At 49.0% G+C, this 10,575-nt stretch overlaps 1 protein-coding gene across 1 annotated transcript in view; it reads left to right on the forward strand.

Moving 5' to 3' along the window:
- The window catches only part of GFRA4 (GDNF family receptor alpha 4), a 78,031-nt gene extending 67,752 nt beyond the window's left edge, over positions 1-10,279 (forward strand). The window contains exons 5-8 of the mRNA XM_074865422.1: positions 2,026-2,135; positions 3,126-3,260; positions 3,524-3,681; positions 6,189-10,279. Coding sequence (XP_074721523.1) covers positions 2,026-2,135; positions 3,126-3,260; positions 3,524-3,681; positions 6,189-6,335 — 550 coding nt within the window. The 3' untranslated portion in view covers positions 6,336-10,279. The remainder of the gene's footprint in view (positions 1-2,025; positions 2,136-3,125; positions 3,261-3,523; positions 3,682-6,188) is intronic.
- The last annotated feature ends 296 nt before the right edge of the window (positions 10,280-10,575 follow it).

Here is a 10,575-nt window from a genome sequence, read left to right on the forward strand (position 1 = left end):
AGGTGAGAGCAGAAGTATCCTCTTGGACAGATGGACTGATACTAATAACCTCACCCCTGTACACCCCAGAAATGTGGATGAGGGAGAACAACTGAGCTATACATCTGAAGCTGACCCTGAAAGATGCAAATCCCCTGAGCCACACCAGCTCTTGCTCAGGTTTCCCTCAGCTACTGAGGGAATCTGAAAAGGAGGGGTACTGCCCTCTCCCTAACAAGACAAGTGGGCCCAGGGGGGAACAAGAGGTTCAAAGGGGAGAGTGTTCCTTCCCAGGAGGCTGGAAACCATTTCCTGCAAGCAGCACAGCTGTTAATTATCTGATTCCTTGGTGTCTCAATATATAATATAAAACATCCTCTAGAGACACAGCAGGAGCAAGGGGTTGATGTGTGACCCGGTCAAAGCTAGCAGAGCAGAAACCAAAAGGAGAGCCAGTAACAAATCACGGCACTTTAAAGAAATAGAGGAAAATACTCCATGGCTAAACCTGCCCGCACTGCTTAGTCCTCCTGCAGCTTCTCCACAGCTGTAACCCCTTGAATTTCCCAGCTTGGAGGGGTGGGCTCTACTGACATGAATAGTACAAAACCTGCAATCACCTCCCTCCCCTTAAAAATGCAGCAAAAATTTGGGCAAGAAGAGTTTGCCTGGCCATGGCACAGGAGAAAGGGGTTGGTATGGGGCAAATATGGGAACAAAGAAAAGAAAAAAAAGGAGAAGAGTGGGGAGGAGGAGAGAAGCGGGCAGGAAAGCATGAGTTGGAGTGCTGACACTGACCAGGAGCACCGACAAAATGTCTGGACGAGAGAGGCTGTCTGGGAGGAGCAACGTGCTCAGTTTTTCTGAGATTGCCCAGGCAGAGCAAACATTTGAGGTACCCAGTTCACAGATCAGTCACTGCAGGTTGGTATCTAAAGGGCCTTGCCTTCAAGTGTTGACAGTGCTAGTGCTTGCTTGAGTTTGCTAAGCAGTTCAAATGCCATGTGAGATGCCTTTTCACCTGGCCATGGGATGCCTGTCTAGATGAATCTGAACCTCCAGTAGGTCCTAGGTCTTACCTGAAAGCCCCATGTGGATGTCTTAGAGATCTTACAATGTCCAAGCACCACTAGATGCCTATGTGCCAACAACTGACTCATCCCTAAAGAATTAGTTGGCAAATATCTGCTTGGCAGCATGATTTACAGAGTTTATCCAACCAAGCTAGCAGGGGAGCCACATGCAAAAAGCAATTTGGCAGTCTGTCTGAATGATGCACCTACTTCCCTGCATGGCCCAGACAGTCCCAACAAGCCCAGTGTGTGACTCAAAGCTCCTTTGTGCTACGTGCTTTGGTTCGGTGCGTTGATCTAGACAATGTGAAAATGAAGGCACAGAGTTCTGTGGTGAGAGCTGTATGTCACGCACATCTTGTACCACAGAGTCCCATCTTCTCCTGAGAAGCAGAGGATGTGGCAGCAGCCCTGGTTAGAGAATTTCATGCCTGAGCCTTTGGGCATTTCCCCTAATCTGAAGTTGAGCTTGTCTACATTTAAGCACAGTCTTTGAAGAGAGAGAAACTGGACCAGAGTGATTCTGTCTTCCAGCAAATCAGCCCCAAAATGAAGGCAGTAGGTCTCTAGGGGAAGTTATTACCCAAGAATCGGATAATGGCAACACAGAATGAATTCCCTCGCTATCTGCAACAGTTCTTCTCTTAAAAAACAGCTTCATACATCAGAAAACAAACATTTCTTCCAAGACTGGCCCTTTCTTGCAGTCCCAAAGGAAGCCTGTAAAACATTAACTACAACACCTATTCATGTCTCATCTCAAAGGGATAAAACCTTCTTCAGGGTTTGTTGGGGTGCGGAGGCCAGGAGAGTATAAAATGACATTCATTCACACTGGTTCAGCAACACCTACAGCAGCAAAGGATTTTCCAAATGTGTTCCCTTCTGTAACCACCACCAGTGTGTTATTATGTCCCTTTTTGCCCCGAGTATCTGTGCTGACATGTCCCATTTTGTGCTCTCACTCCATCAGGTCACGCTATGCAGAGTTCCAGTTTAATTGCCAGCCGTCCCCGCAGGCTGCGAGCGGTTGCCGGCGGGACAGCTACGCTGCCTGTCTGCTGGCCTACACAGGGATCATAGGTGAGAGGCTGCATCCTTTGGCCGGTCTCTCTCCCACCCTCTGGGTGGGAAATATCTTCTCTGGGTGGGAAACATCTCCTCTGGGTGGGAAATATCTCCTCTGGGTGGAAAACATCTACTCTGGCCAGCTGAAAGCTGTGAGGACAGTCAGGTGGAGAGCTGAGACTGGGATCTCAGGGAGATGCTGGGCTTTCTGCAGGGACTAGAGAAAGAGCCTAAGCTGTGAGCATGGATTAACTTCAGGATAGCTTCAGAAGAGGGAGAAGAACCATGCTCCATGAGCTGCTGCAAGATCCCAACTTCTCTCTCCAGTGGAAATAGATTGGCCATTCCAGGACATATGCTCTGCCAGGGGTTCCCTGGTGCCACCACCAGAGATGCCGCTGGAAAATACCATCCACTGCCATCTTGATGACTTCAGAGAGTGTCAAACTGGGTTTTTTTGATGTTGCAGAGATGCAGCTGGCAGTAATTAGCACAAGTACATACAGAGTCCAAGGAGAAGTGCCAGTGTCCATTGGACTTGGTCCATCCTGATGGATGGGATAGATTGACAGCTTGACAGGGTCAAGATTTCATTCTGGTTTAATCCTTCCTTTGTTATCTCTGACCATTCCAGAGATTGAATTTGGCTTGACAAATGACAGCATGGAAAACTTTTACACACATTCACATAAAGTTTTTGAATGTTATTAGCGAACCTGAGTTCCCATGAACTGCCCATTCCTTGGACTGATAGAATGTTTTAATTGGCTGAAGGCTTTGGTGGTCGTGGGGTAAACAAAAGGGTTGCAACTGCCCCTCTTCTCCTCCCTGGGAGCAAACCAGACCTGTAACACCAGCACTTCACAGTTTTTCTCGTGCTGCCATCACGGAGGGGCTCAGCTGAAGCTGTAAGCACAGCAACCCAAGAGAGCAGCAAGGTGGGAAATCACTGTCCCTTCTTGAAGTACCAGCCTGGCAGTAACACTTACCCATCCTTCCCAACAGGCAGCCCCATCACACCCAACTACATTGACAACTCAACTTCCAGCATAGCTCCCTGGTGCACGTGCAATGCCAGCGGCAACCGGCAGGAAGAGTGTGAAAGCTTTCTGCATCTCTTCACTGACAATATCTGTCTCCGTAAGTATCACCTGGCACATTGCTGCTCCAGCAGCATCGCCCGCAAGCTGGTGAGGCTTCTTGTGAATGAGAGTATGAAGATGCCCTGGTTCTCAAGAGTCTATAGGTGTCCAGCTCCCTGTGCTTTCAACAAAGGAGGTCTGAAGACCCTCAGGCATGTATTTGGGTGATGAAGTCAAAGGAGGCTGGAGAAGGGATGCGTGTGTTTTCCCTTGGAGATACTGCCCTGACAACACTTTTTTCCATCTCTTTCCCACACAAAGAAAATGCCATTCTGGCCTTTGGCAATGGGACCTACCTGAATGCAGCTGTGGCCCCATCCATTCCCCCCACCACACAGATGTACAAGCAGGAGCGAAATGCCAACAGAGCCGTGGCGACACTCAGAGACAACATCTTCGAGCACCTCCAGCCCACCAAGGTAAGAGAAGGCTGACCCTGACCTAAGAGGTTCTTGGCCGTGTCTATACCTCCTCCATGCTCTCCAGCCCTCCTCACCTCAGGTCCCTCTTCCATCTGTGTCATTTCAGCTACGTGCAGACATCCAACCTCCCCTCCACCTCCTGGAGTCCCTGATTCACCCTCCTCTTCATGCCCTGACATACTCTTCCCCAACATCAAGCGCAGGGCAACATGCTCCTATCCCTGACTCTGCCCTCCTGCCTGTTGGTCACCTTGTCTTTTCTTTCATAGGTGCTACAGAGAGATATGGGGTTTTTTAAAAGTACTGGGAAATTCATGAGTTTTTCAAGAGTGTAAAAGGGGAGCCAGGACCACTGGTTTGGCTCCTCACCCTCATGCAGGGCAGCCACACAGCTTCAGACAAACATTTCAGCTGCCTGGGACACAGGTTCTGCCCTTGTTAGATGAGGATCCTGGAGGTCACAATGTAGAGGCTTTACTGACTAAGGTTTGCTAAGCGTCAGAAAATTTCAGATGAAAGGTTCTAGTCATCAGCAAATTGTTAGTATCAAAATAATATTAAACTGAAATGACTTTAAAACGAATAACAAATTAATTTACTGATGATGGCAGTAGTAGGCATTAAATATTTTATTTTTAAAATAAAAAAAAAAAAGACCTTGATATGCCATGTACCAGAATAATTTTTAGATTGAAGTATTTTATTACTGAATAATTAACAGTGACCCTGTTTTGCTGAGTGTTCAGGTAACAGAAGCTGTCAGTTAACTAGACTCCAAGGACTGAGCGTGGGCTTTGCACTGGGCTGGCCGATACCTTCAGCAAGCTTCCACACACGCTTTTTTAAGCCTCTTCCCTGTTTCTTTTTCTGGGAAAACATCTGATTCACCTCCCTCCACTCTGTTTTCACAGAGCAGCAAGTTAGGAGGTGCATAAATGTGGCTTTAGCTTCCCTCACTGCTTTTCAGGACATTGGGGGCCATGCACAGGCATAATTTCATCAGGCCATAAACTCTGCATCCAGGAGATTTGGAAGATTTACTTCTAGATTATGTTCCCCAGACCTTAGTGCAATCCGAGTAGTGGCCTGAGGTCCAGACCTTGAACTGAGAACTTTATCTTGGAAGTGATGGAGAAGCTGTGAACCTCCCTTATTACTGACAGTCCAGCCCAGACATCCAACTACTGCGGCCACCAGTAAGTGGGAAGCTGGAGAAAGCACCTGCAGTAAGGGATGGCCCTACCACATCACCCACCTCCACGTGACAGCAGCACATCCCTCTGTGAGTGCTACTGGAGCATGGTCCCTGACGACACTGCAAGAGAAACCAGTGAGCTGGGTCTTGACTTTAGACTCAACTTCAGATCCAGATCCTGTTCTATGTCTAATGAGGTTGGTGCCCCTGGATTTCAGGAGGAAAGGTATGATGGACCAATTAGTCCATCTGCTTCCCATCTTCATAGCAGTGCAGAGCCTCGGCTCTTAATTATCTCAGTTACCAACTAATGCAAATAGAGGTCTCTAGTGAGCAAATTTTCAGACATAGGTGTCAATGCACTGTAAAAGAAGGGTGAAGTTTGTCTGCAAAGGGCTGGCACCCAGGGTGAGAGTCAGTCATAGCATAGAATCATAGACTGGTTTGGGTGGGAAGGGACCCTAAAGATCATCTAGTCCCAACCCCCCTGCCATGGGCAGGGACACCTTCCACTAGTCCAGGTTGCCCAAAGCCTCATCCAACCTGGCCTTGAACCCTACCAGGAAGGGAACCTCTCTGGGCAACCTGGTCCAGTGTCTCACCACTCTCACAATAATGAATTTCTTCCTTATATCTAATCTAAATCTACCCTCTTTCATTTTAAAACCATTACCCCTCATCGTATCCCTATACTCCCTGATAAAGAGTTCTTCCCCACCTTTCCTGGAGCTGCCTTTAAGTACTGTAAAGCTGCTAGAAGGTCTCCCTGGAGCCTTCTCCAGGCTGAGCAATCCCAACTCTCTCAGCCTTTCAGCTCAGACGCATAAACACATGGACTGGATTTTGGAGGAAGCCACCTGGCTCCCAGATGCTGCTTGGTGAAATGTCCACCAATGGAGATGTATTCAACATCCAGGGGACATCTCCACCCGCAGATGCCACCATGTCAAGCCTCTGTCCAGCAGTGGCTCCATAAGCTGCATGGATCTCCATTGACCAGAGTGGGCATCCAGACACCCACAAAGACACCTCCAACCAGTGTCCAAACCTGTGGGCTGCACACCCAGTGCTGTGCTCATGAGGTGACCATGCTGCACACCACAATGCTACCACCACCTTCACCACCACATCTCCAACAGAGCTGAGCTCACTTCCAGGCTAGACCTGAGCTGTTGAGACCAGCCCTGGCTCCTGCTGCACATATACACACACAGGAGGGCTTCACAGTCCCCAAATCCTAAATCCTCAGAGGGACCAAGGTGGGGAACAACCCCACGCCTCACCCCGTGCTGTCTCCTTTCTCTTGCAGGTGGCTGGAGAGGAGAGGCTCCTGCGGGGCTCCACTCGTCTGTCATCAGGGACCTCCAGCTCAGCAGCTCCCTCCCGCTGGGCAGCCTCTCCGCTGCAGATGTGGCTTCTCCCTGCTCTTGCTGTGCTGAGCCTCTTCGTGATGTGAAGCAGGGCGGGCACACGCCAGGCAGAGACTCTCTTTGTGTTGGTTTCTTTACAAAACAATCAGACCAGTAACTTTTCGGGGAGGGGGGGGGGGGGGGAAGGAGGGAGGAGATGGGAAGGAGACGTGAGTGCGTGGGCATCCCTTCCTCCTCCTCATCCGTCTGCCAATTTATTTGATTTTATACAATCAGCATCATCGACAATGGGCTCATTCTTGGTCCTGGCCACCTTTCCGCCCCACAGCTTGGTGGTTGTCTCTCCAGCTCTCTGCAGATGAGGTCAGAACTATGGACAATTCCCTTGGAAAAGGTGAAGGAAAGAGTTGAGCCAAGAAATAAGACCTGCAAAGGAAATGCTTTTGCCTGCCCCAGCCAAGAGGGGAAAGCCTTTTGATGGATGAGCTGTCAGGAGGCTTCCTGAAGCCCTGACCCAGGTTGCGGGGCTCTTGACAGGACACATAAAGCGATGTGGAGTTCAGACTGTCTCCAGGGTTGCTCAGGACCTGAAGGGCAGCCCACCTGGTTCAGATGGAAGAAACCAGAGCATTGGTGAGAAGGTGGTTGGTTTTATTCACCGGAGAGGATCTTGAAGCACCTCTGGGCAGGACCAAATAACCACGCTACGAACTGGCTGGTGGGATTATCCACCCGCTTGAAACCATCGCCAGTGTGCGACCAGCATGCATCTCCAAGCTGTCACCTACCCCTCGGGCCCTCCTTTTTAGGGAAACGTGTCATGTATTGATGGTGTTCAGGAAGAAACACGTGTGTTGCGTTTTGTTTACAGCTGGCTTTCTTCGTGTCCCAACCCAAGCATCTCTATTCACTGGTCCAGTAAAGTGTTTGGGGTAGGTATTTTTTTGTCACGTCCAAACAACCAGAGGCCAATGTTGTCCCACTCCAAGCTAACCTGTCTCCATGAGGGATGAATGTGTGAGCCCATGGGCAGGACTCGATGTGAGCCCAATGCAACCCACTCTCACATGCTACCTGTGCATTTGCCAGTCTCACAGAGAGGTAGAGGGTCTTCAGACAGGGGATTTCATTAGTTTCCCTAGGAAGAGATAAGATAGAAAAGGTTTGCTGGATACCACCCTGGGGACATAAATATCCAGCCAATTTGTGGAAAGGCCAAGTCATGAATCATGTCATGGGTAGGGAGTGGATTGCTATGGTTCCCCTCCTTGAAGAGCTGGCAGAGGCAATTGCTTGTGTGCAGGCTAGCACATGAAGGACATTGCCTTCTGCCAAGTCCTATTTACTCAGCCAAGAGGTCATTTAAGCAAAGGCTGATGAAGTGACTGAGCTGCAACCAGAGCCCAGCTGGAGGATGAGGACAAATATCTCTCTGCTCTCTTGGGCACAGAGGGGTAGATGCGTGACCTTGGGCTACCTGAGCATTTGGGGGTCTTCCCTCGAGGAGGTGAGCTGAGGACTCCCCCTGACTTCTTGGGAGACTGAACCCCTCACTAGATCAAGCCAAGAAAGAAGATGCTAAGGAAGGGTGAGAAAATTTCCCACGATAAATGCCTACCCAGGTTGACTGCCACAGGAGGCACAGGAATAGCTTCAGATTCTCCCTATTTAGGCCTGGGCTTTGAAGCAGACTATTTATTTCTTGTTTTGTGTTCCTCCAAGGAACATTGTTAGTTCCTTAGCATTTGGATCTGTAGAAAGGCTTAGCAGCAGCTGATGCAGCAGAGTCCAGTGCTTTTTATTCCCATTCCCTGCGGAACACCTTCCATTGTTTATTGCTTTAGATGTTGCTGAGAAACTGCAGCAACTTCCTTGGGTTTGGGTCCAATATGAAACCACTCTTGTTTTCAGTTGAACACCTGTGGATGTGTAAGACATGCACAGAAATCCTCCTGGCTGCATCCTATGCAAAGTTCTGCTCCTTGAGGTCCTCGGGGCTGTAGTACCTGGTTGTCCTAATCCAGGGCTGTGCAAAGGAACATGCCAAGATCCAAGTGCTGTGCGCAGAGTGCCAGGTCACACTCTGAACTGAAACTTGCCTGTGAGAGCTTCGCTGCCAAGAGGCTCACCCGGATCAGAAAAGCAGGCAGGGAGGTAGCACTACAGGCAGGAAAGTCTCTTCCCTCCCTTCAAAGTGCCACAGCCGTGCCCCGAGTTGCTGTGAACATCTCCCCTTTATCCAGGACATCACATCGGTGTCCTCTGAGAGACCGTGGAGCCATCACAAGCAACTCAACCACTACCTGCAACTCTGCAAAACTTGTGTCATCTGAGCCACAGGCGAGGAAGGGATTAAACCCTGATGCTCAGCCCTTCAAAGGCAAGGAACTACCTCGACATCATGAGGTCCTGCTGTGAATTGCCTTCTTCTGCCACTTCCCTTTCAAGTCCTCTAGTCACGCCCTGCTCTTCTATACATCCAGCCCTGGCAAACCTGTCTCCACCAGCCTTTGATCTTGCACGGGCTGAGTCTCTGCGTAGGGTGGGCATCAAGTATCAGCTGCTTTCCAGGAGTACCCACTCCTGCAGTCCTTCATGGCTCCACTCCTGTGGCTCTTAAAGCTCACTGGCGGTGATGTTGACATGTCACTTTGCCATTTCCTTCTCTGATTGACAGCCCGCAGAGATAGACTTTTTCTAGGTGGTCATGATGACTGGCAACCCCACTTCAGCTCTCCCTTAGGACTGGTATGCTATGAAAAATAGATGTGGAGAATCCTACTCATAGACCAGAGGGGATGGAGGAGACCTCCAGAGGTTACCTAGCACATTCCTGTCTCCCACAGCAGGACCAGTGGTCTGTTTACACTTTCTGGCAGATTTATCTTAAATGATTTTTTAAAATTACAGTGAGACACATCATCATCTCCCATGGATTTCTGTCTTGCTTTAAAGACTCCTCAGGTTGTTAGTTGTCTCTAAGCATCACAGGCCAACGAGACCCTCAGTTGTCCTGTGTTGTGACTTTGGATACAGCATCCTTCAAGCACTGTCCCAGGCCATGTCCTGCACTCCCGGGGGTTTCCTGTGGTCTGGGGATGCTTTGAAATGAAGTGAGTAAGGCACAGAGCAGTGAGCCTCTTGCCTAGCAGAAAAGGGCTGAGAGTTTGGGATGGGCAATCATATTACACAGAATTAAAAAAAAAAAAAATCCCCAAACCTGCATGACTTTTTCCTGATCATTTCACACTTTTTGCCAATATTTAATGTCAATTCTCCTTCCAAGCCTGTTCACAAATCAAACTTTGCAAAAAAAGGATGGCTTTTGAGCAGACCTTTTGGAAGAAGGAAACTTAATTACATTCTTCCCCACTCACAAACACATGCGTGCAAAGGCCGTTTCTTTTCCCTTGTGAAAAGTCAGTAATTTTTTTTGACGTAATTTCATCTCTGTAGAACTCTGTGAAGTGAACAACGGATCTTCATTTTTAAGTCTCTTGACTAACCACCAAAGTCATAGCAGCTGCTTGTAAAGGCAAAGGACTGACCGAGCCAAGAGAGAGAAAGGGAGACAATTTTTTTAGGAATTACTCCATACACGGGGACTTTTATAAGCACAAAGAAGAGGCATGGGAAAAGAAAAGAAAAAAAAAAAAAAAAGAAAAGAAAAGAAGAACCAGCTAAAATTTCTGTAGCCACCAAACTCTATACTTTTTGGCTACTCAACACCGTTCCCAGTGGTTTGGCAGTCCTGAAAGCCAGTGAAATATTGTGTATGTACAAATACCACATCGTCATCAAAGCAGAAACATGAGGAGGGAGGGAGACACTGCAGTGGGGAGCCAATGCTGGAGCAATAACCCCACAGGTAGCATGGTGATGCTAAAGTGTGCGTGTGAGTGCACACGTACACGTAGGGGAGGATGGTTGATGTCTGCCTATACTACTGGGGTATAACCTGTACTTATCTCTTCTGTACATGTCAATATTCAAACATATCCATGAATAAAGCACACATGCATTTTCCTGACCTCCTTGCTCCTGTCTGTGATGCCAGGCTGCCCGTGCCCACATGTCCTGGCTGGTGCATCTGCCAAACTCACTGGTCCCACACCGTAAGGGAAGCTGGAAGACATGAGGGGATGTCTGGGGGGGTTGGCAGAGCAGTGAGGCTCACATGCCCCGTGCTTGGCTGGAAACCCAGCTCTGATGTGCTGCCTACTACCAAGGAGGGTCAGGAGGTGAAAAACTGACTCTGCTGAGATGAAGAGACATCAGTGCCACCCAGGAAGGGGACGCGGACCCACGCAAGTCCTGGGGCTGCTT

This window comes from Strix uralensis, chromosome 4 (genome assembly GCF_047716275.1).
Source record: "Strix uralensis isolate ZFMK-TIS-50842 chromosome 4, bStrUra1, whole genome shotgun sequence".
Lineage (NCBI taxonomy): Eukaryota > Metazoa > Chordata > Aves > Strigiformes > Strigidae > Strix > Strix uralensis.